This window comes from Vitis riparia, chromosome 16 (genome assembly GCF_004353265.1).
Source record: "Vitis riparia cultivar Riparia Gloire de Montpellier isolate 1030 chromosome 16, EGFV_Vit.rip_1.0, whole genome shotgun sequence".
Taxonomy (NCBI): Eukaryota; Viridiplantae; Streptophyta; class Magnoliopsida; order Vitales; family Vitaceae; genus Vitis; species Vitis riparia.
The window spans coordinates 17,493,131-17,512,771 of record NC_048446.1 but is presented as its reverse complement, the minus strand read 5'-3'; the positions used below and the strand labels follow the sequence as shown (position 1 = coordinate 17,512,771).

At 31.2% G+C, this 19,641-nt stretch overlaps 1 protein-coding gene and 1 pseudogene across 1 annotated transcript; both read right to left on the bottom strand.

Moving 5' to 3' along the window:
• Positions 1 to 3,464: 3,464 nt before the first annotated feature.
• Positions 3,465 to 8,172, bottom strand: LOC117933345 (membrane steroid-binding protein 2). The gene is given in 4 exon segments (XM_034854708.1): positions 3,465 to 4,047; positions 5,951 to 6,008; positions 6,011 to 6,362; positions 8,161 to 8,172. Coding segments are annotated over 4 exon segments (750 nt in total). The 3' UTR covers positions 3,465 to 3,719.
• A 327-nt stretch (positions 8,173 to 8,499) lies between these two features.
• Positions 8,500 to 13,681, bottom strand: LOC117932954 (annotated as a pseudogene).
• Between the last annotated feature and the right edge of the window lie 5,960 nt (positions 13,682 to 19,641).

Genomic DNA, 19,641 nt, shown 5'->3' with positions numbered 1-19,641 from the left:
TCGTAAATATGCATGGTTAAAATCTATAATTCAACATATTCGAGAGAAATAAGAATTGAACTTTATCAAAGACAATCCAATAATATCACATAACAATAAAATATTACGTGTATTGCACAAATCAAAGAAGAATACATTAAAGATAATTGAACTAAGCACATTTCATCAAATTCTTCTACACTAATGAGTTTCAAAATAACAGTGAAATTTATGTTTAACATATACAAGCATGAGATAATCTAGCAAATCTATTAACCAAGATGTTACCATATGCTATATTGAAGAAGTGAAAATACAACATGGAAATACAAAGGCTCAAAGATTTCCAAATAGATACATTAAAAGAAGTAAAACCATTTTTACATGAGGTGGAGCGTATCAATGTGGATGTTATTACATTGTACCTTTTTTTTCTCTTTCATCCAAGTTTTGTCCCACTAAGTTTTTAATAGCAAATTAAATTTTTAAAGAGGCAATCTTAATAATCTAAATCGTTTAAATAATATTATATTATTTTTCTTTCATTAATTTTTTTACAAGGTTTTTCTTAATAAGATTTTAACAAGTCGTTTTCTAAAAATGACCAACATCTAAGGAGTGTTAGAAATTTTTAAATGTCAAAATTTCCTACGATAAATCTTTGAGATACCCGTATAGCCTTCATAATTATTGTAGTTATTATGATCATAACCTTACAAGTAGGATCAAGATTATTGAAGAAAGATAACTTCTCAATTCTTCTTTTTTTTTTTTTACTCTTGTTTTTTATATTCTTCTTTTTACTTGGTTTTCGTTGTTTTATTTTCTACAACAAAAAGGTATATGTAAAGGTGAAAATGGAGGTTGAATTTGCTAATCATTTTTTAAAAACAATGGTGCCAAAGCTTGCTTTTCTCAAACGTAATGTATGAGTTAGATTAAATTCTTCCATCAAACTAGGCTTCAAACCTAGGGAAGATTGAACTCTATCATTTACCTTTGAACGGTAAGACTGAAAGTTTCCATTTTATAATTAGTTTGAAAGTAGGAAGTTTCTAGATCTTACACTTGTTCCATAGAAGTGTTGCATTTCTTTCTTAAGAAAAATCCAAGTATGAACGTTAAGATTAGGTAAAAGAATAGGATTAAAGTATAAGCAAATGAGAACAAAATACAAAGTAACATACCTAAATGCACATATGACGTTGTCTAATTCAACATATTTTTCTATTGATATTTAATGACAACATTTCCTAATCCCTTTTGCCTTTCCCATTGAAAGGAAATTTTATGAAACATTTTCAGAAGCTATTTTAGGAATAAAATATTTTATTTAGAAAATCATATGACTAAATGTGTCTTTGTTACATAACATCAAAATATTATTACTTTTATTTATTTAAGCAACTACCTTAAAAACCATTTTATTTTCAGTGCCAAATAAATTGAATTTGTGTTTTATTAGGAAACAAATGATTGACTTAAGCACGACAATATTGCTTTATTAAAATGAAGAAATAATTTTAGGTTATATTTGGTTGAGCTAAGAAAAATCAAAAATAGATTTAAAGTAATAAATCATTTTTATATCCTACTTATTTTACTTATTTAATACTTTTATACCAAGATTAAATAATTTTAAAAATATATAATTTTATTATTTATTTTGATTATATTTTATTTTATTTTTTATGATGGAACCAAAAATGGGAAAATTATTTTTCTTGGTATTTTTGCTTTCTTTAATACTTTTTGAGACCAAACATAGCCTAAGAAAAATGATTTTCTTATGTTCGATTGTCCCATAGAAAATATATATATATATATATATATATATATATATATATATATATATATATATATATATAAAATTAATTTGAAACTTATATATTTTCAAATTATTTAATCATTTATATTGATAAATTAAATAAGTTAAATAAGTTTAAAATAAAAATAACTTATTAATTTAAATTTATATTTTATCTTCCTTCACTTTTTCTTTTCTTTTATTTTTTCTCTCTATTTTTTTTCCCATGCATTTTCCCCGGAATCAAATATAACATTAATAGACTTTATTTTTGGTTTTGTTTGTACAAAACCATAAGAGGTTGTATATTACATACTTTCCTTGAAAAATCAGCTTAGGATATAAATCCTTCTTGGAGGGTAAGGTAAGATTTGGATATAAATTTTAACATTTAATAATATTCCAAACCATTAGATGCTATAATGGGGAACTAATATGCCTTATACAAGAAAATGAGCCCTCATTGCTTTGTACCCGAATTTGTTTCACTGCTTTATACTTTAATCTCATTTTATCACATTCTTTGCTTTATACCTTAATCTTTATCTCATTCATTTCTACCTTCGTCTCATTGTTGTATCATCATCTATCGATAGGGATGGTAATGGGATAGGTTTTTCAGGTACCCATCCCATCCTTAATGGGACGAGTTTAAATTTTAAATAAACGGGTTTGAAGCAAGTTTGAGATTTTTTTAAAAAAAAACCTGAAATGGATTTGGGTATTGCATTGTCCCACCCCACCCCACCCCACCCCACCCCACCCCAATTATATATAAAATTAAAATTTAAAATTAATTTAATTTAATTAATTTTTATTTTTTTATTTTTAATATATAGATAATAATAAAAAATTAATAAAGTAAGTAATAAAAAATTATAATAATTTAATTACTTATAAAATATAATTATTTTAATGTATTTAAAAAAAATTAAAAGTAATTTTAAAAAATTAAAATTTTCAAAAAACAATGTTAAATGGAAAGGGACAGATCTCGGTTGAGATGGTGATGACAATTATTTTGAATAAATGGTGCGGAACCCATCCCAAACCCATCCCGTTGTCATCCCTATCCATCAACCTAGATTTTCATTGATTGTATCGTCATCCATCAACCTAGATTTTATTATACACTTTTAATGATATCAACCTAGATTTTATTATACACTTTCAATTATGGAAATGACAAGTTTGGTACATACTATTCAAATTTTGTTAAATGTCTATATTTTGTATGAAATGCGTATGGAAACACGAGAAAGTGACGTTAAAATCAACACTTAAAAGTCCATTTGGGAATGCTTTTAAAAAACACTTCCAACACGAGACTCACTGTTAAAGAAAAATCACCCATTTGATAAATTTTAGAAAACATTTAACAAAATATTGAAAACAACTTGTAATGTTTTTTTAAGAAACACTTTATAGGTGTTTATTTCAAAAACACTTCGAATAAAAAAAAAGACACTTCAACTAAAAACACTTTAAATAATAAAGTCCTCAAAGACTAGAAAGGCACTGGTAATCTTTTGTTGAACAGCTAAGCCTCTACAGACCATAGATTATAGAAAGATGTGAAGCTGCTTGCTCAGGGTAGAATGAAGGAATATAATGAGATAATATAACTAGCGGGTAAACTGTTGATATGAGAGTTTCCAAGTGCCTGAAGGGGTGAGAATTCTAAAACATGGAAATAGATAGATACTGGGAATCAATCAGATTAAGCAAGTTGCACATTTTTGAACTCCAAAGCTTATCATGTCTTGACCCATTATTGAAAAATGTAAACATTCATAACAGTATCGTCACTGGAGTATTCTAAACTTATAAGCACATTAATAAACACAAGCACCCGACAATATAACATTAACAGAATCTCCACCGAGGGTCGTGGTTCACTGCTCCTACTGCTGTGGTCAAAAGCACCTCAACTTCACTCCTGTGCATCCCCGCCAGTGGTGGCTTCCACAGGTTTGGCGGGCAAGCTCTCTGATGGACCGTCTTCTGCAGGCTTGGCAATGTCACGGTCAGTGGTTTCGGTGGAGGACCCATCAGTTACAGGGACTGTCTTAATAGTTCCAACCTTGGTATACTTGCTCATAAACTTGTATTCCCAGTCCTGCAAGGCCTCGAGTTCGAATGGACCAAGACCAGAGAGATCTCCTGTTAGATCTTGTTCTTCAAAAGACATTTTAGCGAGAGCTCTGCTAGCATCCTTCCCAGCAAACAGAGCATATGGACCACCGGGTCCATAGAACATCCTGCAAGAGATGATGAGTTTCAATTAAAGGCAAGTTAGAAGTTTCAGTGTGGAGTAATAGAAAATAGAAAAGCCTTTAATGGAGTAGCAATAATTCATCATGGAAAATTGGCACCGGTAAGGGATAAGGGGAACAATATACTATCAATTTATAATCATCAACTGTAAGTCAGCGGGAATGGTTCCATGGTTCCCGAAAAATCAAATACAAATGAAAACATCCGAGTTCACTTCCATATCAATTGATGTGCATCACTGCTGCATATAATGTAGTTAATTACCAAAATCATATTCATCGAGATGAAAACAAATTACAATATTGTGATCCCATACACCACTTTTTGGTGAGTTCAAGTAGTACATATGGAATAGAGTTCAGATAAAATATTCACTTCAGAAAATCAAATTCATGCAAAAGCACCAACCAATTATCAAATTAATCATGCCTGTATATTTTTAAATAAGCAAGAAAATATCATTAAAGAGGACAAGGAGGCATAATCCAAGAACATGTTTTAAAATACCATGTGGTTTAAGCACTAACAGTTATGTAACAGATCCACTTTTGAAAGTAACTTCAACAGAAAAGGCATGGCTGAATGACTTCTATGAAGCAGAACCATATTAACAATGTAAAGCAAATTGACTTAGCGACACAAATAAATTAGTAATGATGTCCAAGAACAAGCCCAACGACAGGCAGACATGATAGAGTCAGCAACTAGAAATCCACAATAACAAGCCTAATGAGGTTGAGGATGAGGAGGAAAGGGGATGAGACTACAGAACAAAAAGTACAAAAAACCATGAAAACAACATTTTAGGCTGTTCAAGGTTGTGTAATGACAAATGGACTGCAGGGTTTATCACTGCAAACAAATTAGTCTGCCATCAGGTTTATTAACCATGGTGTGAAAGAAAATGATAATAAAGAAAAAAAGGCAATCTAAACATAGAACCTTCCACATTCAACTGCATTGTGCTGTGAGGCTGAAAACTCTGAAATAATAGTATAGAAGTCCACAAATGGCAATTAGCAAGCTGTACAGAACAAATTGAAACAACCAGGTAGACCACTATGTTCCAATAGCTGGATCACAAAGGATTCTAGTGAGAGCTTTAGTTTCTCAGATCACATCTTCAGATCCTTGTGGTTTAAGGATAGAACCACACACTTAAGTTCTTAATCCACACACTTAAACAGTTACAAGATTAACATGCATCAAGATTCTGATAAAACACAGTATATTTTTCAGTCACTTATGCTTCATTTTGAAGAAAATTGGAGTCAATCCAATATCTACAAACCCATTTGATGGTGACCTTTAATTACAAATCAATTACCTAAATCTCTTGTTAAACAAAGAGCACAGAAAGCTAAAATCCCTAGAATCCCAGATAAAAAAGAGGTATGCTTTTCAGAGAAAAGGAGCAGAAAATTCAGTTGACAGAAAATCGAAAGGCCAAAAGAACAATGTGGGGCGGAAAGGAAGAGAAGAAAAGATAAAAAGTTGCCAATCAAAAAACCACACGAAAAACAGAGAAAATATGTTAGATAACAAGCCAAAAAACCCAAGAAAAGACACATGGCCAGAAGCTAAAAAGTCGCTAAAAAAATCAAAACAAAACTAGAAATCTACAGCATCCACAAATGAAAGGGGGAAAAAAAATCAAAACCCACAAATATTTAAAGGCAAAGATCACTACAAAGTCAAATAACCCAGAAACTCAGAAGCTGAAAAAATTGGGAAAAATCAATTTATTTTTATTTTTATAAAAAGAATCTAAGCAGAATAGTAAAGGAAAATCAAAACCCACAAAAAATCCCTGCAACATCCAAATACCCAGAAGACAAACACCCCTCGAAAAAAAACAATATAAAGCACAAGAAATCAACGCTATACCTGCCCTGTGAAACATCATAGATCTGACCCTTGATAGCCATAAGCAAAGGTTCTTGGAATCGGACCCATCATAGGTCTTCAACTCCTCTTCAGTGATCTCACCAAGCTGAACAGGAGGGGGCAGAGGCTCCATCTCTTTTGAAACAACTCTCTCTCCCTCGCAGGATGAACAGGCGAGACAAAAAAACCCCGATACAACATGGTACACGGCCAAAGCCAAAGCCAGAATTGTGAAGAAAGCCGTCGGAGACAGCCCTGTATAGGCTGTGATTGCCTCCTTCAGTGTCTCCCAGGAGTTGCAGAGCCATCGTTGAGCCTGAAAAAATAGCCTCGGGAAAATCAGAGGAAAATAGGCTCTCTTTTTCCTCCTCTCCTGCAACAAAAGATGGGGGTTTTGATCAATCTCTTTCTTCTAAATATCAGGATTTAGGTTTGGTGGGTCTTGTTTGGACTCTGGATCTTTTACCAAATTTCCTTTTAATATTTTTTTTCAGTATTATTATTATTTTGGGTGGGCCTTCAGATGTATGTTATTATATTGTTTATGGCATAAGATTCCAAATATCACATCATTTTCCTTATTTTTCTGTGATTATTCATTGCTTGTCAAATCCCATTATTGTACATGACAAAGGGAGGATTGAGTATTCAACCCTATTTTTCTTTTATAGAAATTACCCTAAAAAAAATTTTAAATATCTTATCAAGAAAAAAAAAAAAAAAAAAAAAAAAAAGGTAAATATCACAACAACATTCGATAATATTGATGATGATAAAATTATATTAACCACAAAATAGGGGAAAAAAAATTTGGGAAGATTATGGAATTTTCAATTTCATATGACTTATTATTAAGAATAAAAATTTTCTCCCCATGTCTAATTAATAAATGGGCTTAAACATTGAGTAAAAAGAGTAGATATTGACCCATTATCTAATTTAGTTGGCCCATGGGGAAGGCTAGCTTTATGAATAAGATGGGCTAATTTTAAATTTTCAAAGAGATGGGTATTTTTTTCAATTTTGATGGATTTAATTTTCCTTTTCTAATAATACAATTTTTTCCATTTTGATTGATATTCATACCATTTTTCATTATAATTTTGGGTCAAAATTGATTGTTTGAGCACCAAAATATATCTTTTCAACCTCTTTTAAAACTCATATTCAATGTGACATTTTATAATCACATGATTACCATATTATCCTCCCACAAATATAACAATCGATAATTAAGACTTCGGTTTAAAAATAAATTCACAATTATCGATCAAAGTTTCAACTAAAAAATGAAATGAAATCTTAAAATTAAGCCTCAAAATGAAGCTTTAGTTTTTAATTGAAGTTTCATTTTTTAAATGAAGTATTAATTGATAATTAAGATTTTAACTTAATTAATTAATTAATTATATATATATATATATATATATATATATATATTATATATATATATATGTTTTTAGTCATATTGACAATAAAAGTATTTTGAACGTAAGTTTGGTAAAGCAGTTAGATTTAATATTTTTTTGCCCCAAAAGGGCTGTTTGGCCGAAGACTCTTTTCCCAAGGTTAGTACTTTTGACAATCCTTTTATGGCGGACAATGCAAGAGATTTTAGTACCAGTAAAAGAACCAATTCCAGGATTTCAGGGGTATTTAAGTCATTTCATTATATGGTAGGTGGATGGTTGGTACAGTATCAAATGAAGCCATCCAAAATTGAGAATGAAGAACACCCAAAAAGTAAACAAAAAGGGCCCATAATAATAAGGAAATTACACTCTTATAATCTAATGATTTAATGTGTACATTTTTTTTTCTGTTTTTAAATAAAAAAATAACTTTTATGTAAGATAAAAGAATTTTTAAAACTTACATTAAATAATAATAATTTTAAAAATTATTTATATAAATTAAGATATTACCTCAAATTTTAGAAATTTTGAAATTGATTTTTAAAAAATATAAGCTAAATTACTCTGCTTTACTTTTATATATTAAATCTGATTTTAAAAATAAAAAATAAAAACTGTCCAATGAGAAACTTAATTGATCAATTCTCTGCAAATTGTTTTTTCCTGGGGGATTATTAGTTTCTTGCTTTGTTCAAATGGCATTTTGTATGTAAGTCATTGTGAGCAGCCAAGTGCTATCATCATGCAAGTAATGGTGGAACTACAAACAGCTAAGCCTCCAAAATTTTGACTTACTTTCCTGCACATTCTTGGCCACCAAACAGAGTCAGGCTAAGGAAAAAGTTGACATCATGCATGACAGCTGTGAATTCTCCAACATATCCTCACAATCAAATATAAACACCAGTCAAATTAAGCAGCTAAAATAATTGTAAAACATGAAGGGCATTTGAAAGCTTGAATTCTCTCCTTCCCCACTTTGCATCTAAGATAAATCAGTTTGACAGTTTGGCATTTGAAATTTCAGGTGTAAAGAGATTAATCAAGACAGAAAGCCAAAGGTTTGGGACATGATCAAAACCAGACACTGGGGTCGCACAGTTAAAGAAGTGTGTGAAGCACATTGACAAGATCTTTTCATGTGAAACAAAAGGAAATGGTTTCAATTAATGCCAAAATGGCATCAATCAGCATGCACTTGAACAAAGTTTTTATTCTGTGTCTTCCATGGAAGTTAAATACACATTCTATGCTCACAAAGGAAAAGGGTAAATGGACTAAGGCTTTACATTTTAACCCGAGGTTCACTAATCAGAGAGCTAGAGAGGTCGCCTCATCTGTTTTCCATAGCCCTTCCTCATACTTGTACCACCTCATGAGCCCTTCATCATTGATCGTCCGTTCACACATAATGCATGAGTCGTTCATGCATGTTAAGAATTCACGTAATCTAGAAGCTGCCTTGAGAATGCTTTCATCAAGCTCCTTCATAACTCTTTTCATTGGAGGAAGTGGCTGGGAATTCATGCGCTGGGAGTCTATGAGAAGGCAGTGTGATATGTTAAGCACTTCCAGGTGTTTCAACCCTTCCAAGATACTGAGTAAAGCTTCCTTTAATAGCACTGAGCACCGAAGACTTAGAATCTTTAATCTTGGAAGAAATGCTACCAGTGTATTAGCAAAGAAAACATGACAAGGGCCCATGATTTTGAGTTCTCTAAAGTTATTGCAGTTCTTAGAAATTTCCTCCATCAGGTATGGGGGATTTTCTATGCTAGGCATTGTCAGGGATTCGAGATCTTTCCACATGCGAATAGCCTTGCATATCCCACTCTTCTTTATTCGATTCCAAGCTGGCAGAACAAGCCGTCTGAGCCGAGGGCACCTACAATAAAGAATGAGCAGATTACTTTCATGATTTCATCTCAGCCTACTCAAATTTGCATGTTAAAAGAATGGCATCATAAACCTCTGGCGATATCTTAAAAAATCACTAACCTCCCATGACACAGGTTTCAGCATTAACAGTGGATTGAACTGAAGGGTAATACAACTCAGGACTAAAAATGAATCAAAGAATAGTAGCCTAGCATGTAAGATACAAGGAACACGAGCATATGTGGTGCACTAACGTTCTGCCATGAGGAAAGAACTTTATGCAAATTGCTGGCCAAGCTTATTTGTCATTGTATATCGGCTAATAACACATGAGTTAAAAGAATAGCAGTATAGAATGCTGTAACATACAAGTAGCACAATATATGTACTGCACTAATGTTCTACCTTGATGCAACAACTTTATGCAAATTGCAGGCCAAGCTTTTTTGTCATTGTATATTGGTCACTAACTCGTGTCAACAGTCTTTTGATTTGAAGTATAGTAGAATGCATGTAATATACAAGTAGCACAAATATATGTGCTACACTAATGTTCTTCCATGATGCACAAACTTATGCAAATTGCAAGTCAAGCTTATTTGTCACAATTATATCGGCCTAAAAACATGTTTCACCTCAACAGCAAGGCATTTATCCCAACTGCCAGTGGAGAAAATCCTGAGTGCTATGGTCCCATCCCTCTAATAATCGGTTAAATAGGGTGAGGATTTAACTCACAACCTTTGGTCATTGCCAGGCACTACTGCATAGCTACACCTTACGGAGCAGCTTGATTCAGTTTAATCCAGTGTGAAAGTCAAATGCAGTGCTCATACTGGATTACATTGGATAACAATAACAGCATGAATCCAAGAAAAAACAAGCAATTGTACTTCCAACAAAAAAAATTCAGCAGTTCCAACAAAGTGGGAAAAGAAAAAGAAAAAAAAAAGATCGTGACAAGAGCCACAAGTATATAGTTAAATACCTAATAGTGAAGAGAGAACAAGCAATTCCAACTTGGGAGAATAATACATATCATTGCACCATCATAAATTAAGGCATTGAGGACATGATGGATTGCCACCAAGTTATCCTAATGACTGTATTATTTTTTTTGATTAAGCTTATCCTAATGATGTATTATTCAAATAAAGGTAAACAATATTTTTTTACATTTTAATGGGAAATAGACACTTCAACCAAGGCCATCTGTAGGATTTAGGTGCCAGTATTGAGTACAGGAATATGTCCAGTTGTCTAATTCCCACACCCACAGACCTACATATTTTAGAATCCCAAACTCAACTAAAAAGAATCTCAATAAAAGATGAGCACTTGGATACAACATTAGGAGGAAAAAAAGGAAAAATCAATAGAAATCCAATCAAAACCAAAAATATCTTTAATAAGAACTTCCCCTCTGTTTTTTATTTTGTCTTTCCTTTTTTATTCCTATCTTTTCTTCCTTTTTCCTAAATGTTCTTATAAAAGTTCAATTTCAAGCAAACTCTCTTTTTAATGTAATCACCTACTAAGGAAATGGGAAAACAAAATAAATAAATAAATCAACGAAAATCAAACAGCCATATCCAAAGCAAAGAAGAAGTATTCATGTCAACCCAGGTATGCTATGTGAAATTGAAATTTCTGATATCATAACCCAAGGGGAGGTAGATCATGCTGAAATTTCAACCTTTAGAAGCAGTCAACAATATTTCAGAATCATAAAAGGAAGCCAGAGACTCAAGGAGGTTTATGATATTCATCCTCAAAAATAAGTAACTTATTTAGAAGTACCTTTCAGCAATATAAGTTAACTGATCATCATTCAGTATAGATTGAAATGAAAAATCAACGAGCGAATGTTCCCTTGGCTAAGATTTAATGAAATCTTTAACAGTCGCGTCAAAGACTTATCTGATTGATCAGACACATAAACATATGGCTCTAAGGGGATTTTGATGAAGTGGGATTCCAACTTCGTTAAATCAAGCGTTTCCAAAGAAAAGGATCACAAGCTGCCATGCGCCAAACTCTACAAACATGAGCAATGCCCGATGTCAACTCAAAGATATCAAATGATTGGAATATCTTCACCAAAATATCGATGTCCATGTCCTCCCATTTCCTCACAACAGATTGACCATCTTCCATTTCACCAGTTTCACAAAAATCAACAAGACTCATTGCATCATAGTGCCTACAAAAAGGATTGAAGAAATCAATATCAAAATTCAATCCAAACATATTATTACTCACATTGAAGTCTCTGATCACTAAGAAACACTTAAGCAATCACAATAAATTGCACAGATTCTTATTTCAGCTTGTTGTCACCAACATTAATTAGAGAATTCTTAGTTGTTAATATCTGACAACCCAGATTAAGAAACATTTAAGCAATCATGATAAATGCTCTCCTTGTGCAAGTGAATTCTTATTTAAAGCTTATGTGACTAAATAGAAAATGCATAGTAGTAAATATATGACAACTCATATTACAGCTTAGAGAATTGGGTAATCCTTAAAAAGTTCATATATCCAACATACCATCATGGATGAATGAAAGTCCATGAACAAGTTCTAGATGATCTCCTTAACTCATGAGTTTGATTAAGCATGGTATGCATGATGCAAAGAATCAAATAAAAGTAACATGCTCTTGGTTATTGGCTATGACTTTCGTATTGAATAATAATAATGACTACAAAAATAACAATAACGAATCAATAACCAATAGAACTCAGCTAAAGTGGACCATTTATTCCTCAAAATCAATAATGAATATTCAAGAGTCCTTACTTCTTACCTAATCAAGGTCAGATGGAAATTCAATTACTTGTTGTCATATCCTGCACCATTTTTTCTTTTTTTCTTCTTCCTTCCTTTTTAAAAAAATAAAAAATAAAATGTGACAACAGAGGCCAACTTGATATTGAGATATCTACTCCAACTGTCAAACCCAGGGCGACATGGACCTGCCCATTTTCCTGACACCACTTATATACCATAAGGCTCAAATCGGAACCTCTAGTTTACTGCCAGATGGCACTACCCATTAAGGTTTTCTAGAATTCATGTGCTATTGGAAGATAATGACTCGAAACTCATTCTACATCACCTCATATCATATAGCAATGGAGCTTGAAACTACAAGACATAAGATAATTCTGTAACCATTGCAAGAACTCAATATCTCTCAAAGAACTAAGTGACACCATATCTTGCTGCATATATGATTCTTTTCCTTATTACAACAAAATCACAAGAAAGTCTCTTTCAATTTCAAGTAATCCCATGATATTTCTCCCAGTACAATGCTAGCAACATCCTGATCAAAAGGCATGATTAGGACATGCCAGCTCGAACCTCTGCATGGCCAATACATTCCCCTTCATTTGTATGACAAAAATGGGGGCCAACATGCCAGGCTAACTGTCACCCACAACTGATGTGGTCTACATTCTCCCCTGAGATCCCACCACTGACTTGCATAGTGGGAAAAAAACCAAAAGTTAAACCCTTTAGCTTAGTCCAATAGGCACAGAGACATGAAAAAACACATATGCAGGGATAAAACCCTCGAATCTGATATAGAAACAATACTCAATGAGAAAATCAGGCAGAGGCATATTCTCATAGCAATGCATATAAATGAATCTTGTGTCAACTAACATGAGATGAAATAAAGCAACTAAGAAAACACTGAAATGAGCAATCCCAATAAGTAAAACTTACAAGAAGAAACTTCTGCAAAATAAAAACAAAAAAACACAGGCACAGTAATGAAAAATTTTGAAAAAAAAAAACCAACAATGAGCACGGAAAAAATGCTGACATTCAAAAATCAAATAATTTCAGTTGGCATCCACCATCAAAGGGAAAGGTTCTCAACAAAAACATAAAAGCATTAGAGAATTAAAAAAAAAAAAAAAAAAATCGAACAGAATTACATGGCAAATCAAATTAATTCTCAAGGTCCCAATCAACAAACAAAACCCACGTCATAAATTGCAATCTTCAAGTTCTAAAACCTCCTGTACCAAACACAAAAGTGAAACTTTTCATTTCGCCATTGATAAAACTCCAAAGCTGCACCCAAAATCCAAAACCCAAAAGTAAAACCCAAAACCAAAATCAAACTTTCATGCTAAAAAAGCTTATGGTTTCATCGAATTTCAATCAAAAAGCCTCCATCACTTGCCCCCAAAACACAGCAATCTAGATCCATCTTGATCGGGGCCTCCCACTTTCACTCATATGGAGAAACATAGAAAGTAATACCCGTATAAGTAAAATTCAGACACTTGTAAGTGTGATTAAATAGGAGAAACAGAGAGAATTGCACCTTAAATCTCATTCCTTCTTCTTCTTCTTCTTCTTCTTCGTCTTCGTTTTTTTCTCTTGACTCTGTTGTTCGAAATCTAGCATTTTGTATTTCTGGAAATGGAAATGTTAAATACACCCGGCTCATGTCTCTTCACACGTGTCTTTCTGAATTGATTGGGCCGGATATGCACCATGCTTGGGCTTTTTGCAAGCCTCAGTGGGGCCTTCAGGCCCAAGACATTCAAAGGTGCAGGAAAGTAATTTGTAACGATAGTAACAAAATTACCGTAGTTTTAGTCATGCATGAAGAGTTTTGGGCCAAAATGTGCAAACTTAGTATTAAAAGTGGGCTTCTTCCAAAACTAATGTTAAAAATAGCCCCCATCAATCCACATAAGCATACAACTCAGTTTTTTATACTATTTTTATTTACTTTCCCAACTTCCCGTGCTCTATTCTTTGTGTAATTTTTTTCTTCAAAACCCTAGCCCCACTAGTGGGCCATTGTGAGAGAGACATTGTTGGAGCTACAAAGTATCAAGGTTGAAATTGGTCCTAATCTTTTTTTTTTTTTGGCTTGTTTTATGTAAAGTTTTTGGCACTTTCCCATTTTTTTTTCCTATATCAGAATCTCGGTTTTCAGAAAAAAAAAAAAAAAAAAAAAAAAATTCTCATTTCTTTTGGTTTTCTCTTTTGTTTACGTCCTTCACGGCCATTTTAGTATAAATGATTTGTTATCATCCAAAGATTGAAGCCCTTTAAGATGCAGGCGTTTGTTGAAGTTTTATGGGGAAAATGAAAATTTCAAGGGAAACTGAAATTTTCTGGGAAAAAAAGACAGATCCGTGATTCTAATATCTAGCATTTATTATAGTATGTTTTTTTGTCTCTTTTCTATTGGGACTTTGGGAGAATGAATTTTATATCCTTCCTTAAAGTTGTTTTCCAATGCATCCTAACTCAAGACATACATGTGAGCTTGGTGTCTCACATAGGGCCTACAGTTGTATATTGTGATGATTAATGTCTTGAGGGCTGGTTTCAGCTTCAGCCTTGTTAGCTTAAGCATCATATAGGGTAACCTGCATGGAAAAACAGGGCTCGATTTTGTAGCATCTGGTTCTGGATCTGGATCTGCAACGCACTTAAATGGTCGTCCAACCTTTGATTTCTCCGATGAATCAATTCACTTTTTTTTTTCACTTTTTTTTCCCTTTTTTGGTTGGTAATAAAATGTTTTTAGGTCTTAATTGTTTTTTAGCTTGAAGGTGCTCATTCCAATGCCTGATAGCTTGAAGCTACAGTTGAGTGGTCAAGTAGCAAAAGAAAGGGTTTGTTTGAGGGTTTTAGGTCTTTCAAGTCAATTATTATTAAATTAACACTACTTATAATACAATTTATGTCATCTACATCAAAGACTTATTATTACTTGTTAAATTAACACTACTTATGATAGCTTGAAGGTGCTCATTACAGTGCCTGATAGCTTGAAGCTACAATTGAGTGGTCAAGTAGCAAAAGAAAGGGTTTGTTTGAGGGTTTTAGGTCTTTCAAGTCAATTATTATTAAATTAACACTACTTCTAATACAATTTATGTCATCTACATCAAAGACTTATTATTACTTGTTAAATTAACACTACTTATAATAGCTTGAAAGTGCTCATTACAGTGCCTGATAGCTTGAAGCTACAGTTAAGTGGTCAAGTAGCAAAAGAAAGGGTTTGTTTGAGGGTTTTAGGTCTTTCAGGTCAATTATTATTAAATTAAGTCTACTTATAATATGATTTATGTCATCTACATCAAAGACTTATTATTACTTATTAAAAATAAAATAACTATATAATTGTAATATCTTTTACTATCCTAAACTCGCTTTTGGATTTTTCAGGGGCTTAATGTTAAGTTTTTAACTTTTGTGAATTTGATAATATCATTACTAAATTTATAAAATATTTATATATTTGGATATTTAAATGAATAAATGAATATAATAATTAAAATTTGAAGGTGTAGTAGAGTCATTTTTATAAATATATCATATTTAAATACTTCACTTTTAAATAAACTTTATAAAATATATTGTTATTTATTTTTATTTTCATATTTTCAATTGCTAATTTACTTAATATCTTGTTTTTTTTTTAAATAATATTATTTAATTTTATGACAAGTCAACACAATACCACAGCTATGTGCCCTTGGACATGTCTAGATGTTTAGGTAGGGTGTGATGCCAGGGAATATAAAAAAATGTCAGGAAAGCATTTTTATCATTACACTAGAATTTAGAATCACAATCTACATGCTATCTACATTCTACACTACAAGCATAACAACAAGGAAGGTTATCAAATATGATTTCAGGATCTAATTTTTAAAATAACACCAAATAGAATATCAAGTCAGACTTTAGGTGGCTGACATCCAATTCTATTCGTATCAGTTTTATAATGAGTGTAGCACGACAGAACGGTATAGGCCTTAAGGATTGAATAAGCAATATCACAAAGAAGATAGAATCAAAAGGAATGGAGAGTCTTACTTGCCCAAGCCATAGAAGTATTACAAACATTACAATTATGACTCAACTTCTGTCTCTAGTGACTAGACTAAATAAAATAACCAAATCCAATTCCACACTAACTGGGTCAACTTGAAGGTTACCTACTTGATATTCTGCACTTATGGGGAGTAAATTGTATTATTCATTCTATTATGGTAACAAAGTTTTTAATTGTATGTTCCATATATAAAACAATATAATAACCTTAGGATATGGTTTTTATTTATGGGATATTGAAAATTATTTTTTTACAAGGTTCTTTAAAAAATCTCAGTTTTTTTTAAAATAACATATTTAACATATATTTATTTTAAAAATATATTTAACAGATAATTTTTAGTTGTAAAAAATTAACATATTTAACAGATATTTATTTTAAAATTTAATTTTTAATATAAAAATATTAATTTCATTTTATCAATAAAATATTAAAAGTTAATATCTTCCTAATTATCAAATTAGAAAAATAAACTAAACGTGTTTGTAACCCAAACACATGTAAAACATTTTATTGGACCAAAAAATTAAATAAAATAAAAAAAACGTCAAATTACACAATAATAGACATAGTTGTAAGCTCAACAGTTTCTCAACATCCAAACAAGAGAATTACCATTAGATAGCTTTCTAAAAATATTTTATAAATTTTTGTATTGTATATAAGTACGTTGTAATTTTATGAATAATAAGTTGAGCAAATTGTATTTCATATTTCAATTCTCGAACATAAATTTATTCTTAAAAACAATTTTAAGAACTATAGAATAGAGTTAGTTGACTAGTCTTTTTAGATGTGATATATGTTATTGGAACTCGGGGAACTTCCTTAGTAGCCTTTTATTATTATTATTTTCATGTATTTGTACAAATCATCAATGGAGAAACCATTAGGTAAAAACTAGTATTTAGGGAATGATGAAATAATTCTTATCCATTTCGAATATGCTACCACCCCAGCCAAGGGTCCTAATGCCCATATTGATGTTTAGTATTATGACCAATGCTATAATTTATTGTCATTATTTAGGCCATCTAAGACATACTCATGATTTTTTTTATTTAAAAATCAATAAAAAAAAAAATTGAACCTAAACCCTATGCTATTTTGTTTTATTTTTTGACCATAAAATGACATGTTAATTTGCTGTCTTGAGTTCTTCATTTTGAAATATTTATTGATATTATCATATTAATTCATAATATCATCCTACTCTTTACTTATACACTATTTGCTTATAAATTGCTTTCATTTGAGTTGAACTTGGTATTAGACATGAAGCTTTGTTACATTCCAATATTTATTTGGTTTATTCTTGTCTTTTATAAATCATTGACAATAAAATATTATTTTTTTATATAATAACCATTTGTAATTATCTATATGAAGGCAATTATGACTGATTCCACGGTAGAAGTGCTATGTTATTGGAATGGAACAATTTTGAGGACAGAAACGGATTGAGATATATTGGAAATAATTTAGAGATTGAGCCTATAGATGTACCCATTCAAATGACCTTTGTGGTGTTGTTGAACATGATATATGATATCATTGTTGTTTACAGACACTATCAATTGGTCTTGAAATGTCGACATCCAACTGAAATGAACAAATTTCAACCATTAGTGGTTAGGAATGATCGAACAATTGCACGTATGCTAGCGGTGCCATCAAAGTATGTAATGTCTTCAGTTCCATTATTCATCAAGTAAGCTCCCAATCACTATCATTTAAGTAATGAAATGGGTCATTTGACACGGTTGTCGGTAGGTGATACTAATGTTGATGACGAAAATGAAAGAGATGAGGAAGATGATAGAGATGATGTAATCAATACAAATGAGATTCATTTACCTAATGATGATGAAAATTATTTTGAAAGAGAAAATATTGATTTGGTGATGGTCCAACAAGTTGTGGAATGTGAAAACACAAGATATGTGAACCTTGAAGTTGGTGATAGGTCTAATAATCTTGAGGTTGAGTTTGAGGTTGAAAACACATCACCAGTTGTCTCCCCACATGGCACCCAAGTTAATATCTCTAATGACAACCTAGAGGCAACATTTGTACCTATTTCATACCATATGCCACCTGCACAACAATTTTTAAATATGGACGAGGCAATTAATTGTGTTATAAGTGATTGGACTCCGTGGAAAAACCCAACTTTAGCAAATGTTGATGGGGAGTTATCAATTGGCCAAATATTTTCCTCAAAATTAGATTTGCAGCATGTTGTGAAGATGTTATCCATAAAGACGCACCAAGAGTTTACTGTTTATAGATCAAATGCAATTGTGTTAGTTCTTAAATGTAAAAAAACACTAGAGTGCCAATGACGACTAAGGGCAATGACGGTGAAAGATACAAGTATGTTTAGAATCACAAAGTACAAAGGTTCTCATACATGTGTCAATCCATGTATAAATCAGGATCATTCTCAGTTGGATTCTAGCTTTGTATCTAAGTATATTGAAACATTAGTGAAGACATAAATGACCATTATAGTTGTTGCAATTCAAGCTGTTGTTGTCGAACAATTTGGTTACCAAATTTCTTATCAAAAAGTAATGAAGGCAAAAAGGAAAGCAATGACGCGATTATTTGGTGATTGGTACAAGTCTTATGCAAAGTTGTCACCACTTATTTGATATTTGATGAAATTTTAAAAACTAGGTATATTTAACCAAAATCTCAAAAAAAAAAAAGAAAAAAAAAAGTGAAATTAACCCCTCATTTTTTAATTTTAAAATCTAAAAGCAGAAAGCCTGCAAAAGAAAACCTAGTCACCTAGCTTTTGTAATGTATAAATCACTAAATTAAATATCAAAACACTAAAATAATGAATTAAATTTACATGAAATAAAAAAACATTAATAATTAAAATTTTGCTTATTTTTATAGAATTAAGTGAACATAATTTTCTTCTTTCTTTCTTTCTTTCTTCCTTGTATTGAGATTAAAAATATACATAAATTTATAAATTTATTGAATTAAGCATGGTATAGCGAAAAAGTTAAAAAGGAAAATATTTATATCTCATTTTTGCTAAATTAAAGTTGTTTTTAAATACAATAGTGTTCATTGTAAGTGTTGTTTAAATAATTAGCAAATAGAATTATATAAAAAACATGAGAGAGAAAGAAAAAAAACAAAATTAAGTTAACTTGATTTTAGGGAAAAAAAAGTCTTAAATTATTAAATATATTTTTCCTTTAATAAAAATTCAATAAATTATTTTTTTAACTTTTATGGTAATAATTATCATATGGAAAATTGTATAAAGGTATTGGATACCTTTTTTTTTTTTTTTTTTAATAGAAGTGGTTTATTTTAAACAACATATCATTTGAAAAAAATTAGTGAGGTAATTTTGTGGGTTTTATTCGCTTAAAAAAGAAAAAAAATGTATCATGACGATATTTTACTTTAAGAGAAACATTGAAAATGACTCAATGAGGGAAATTAATACAAAAAAAAAAATCCAATTTTGGAGT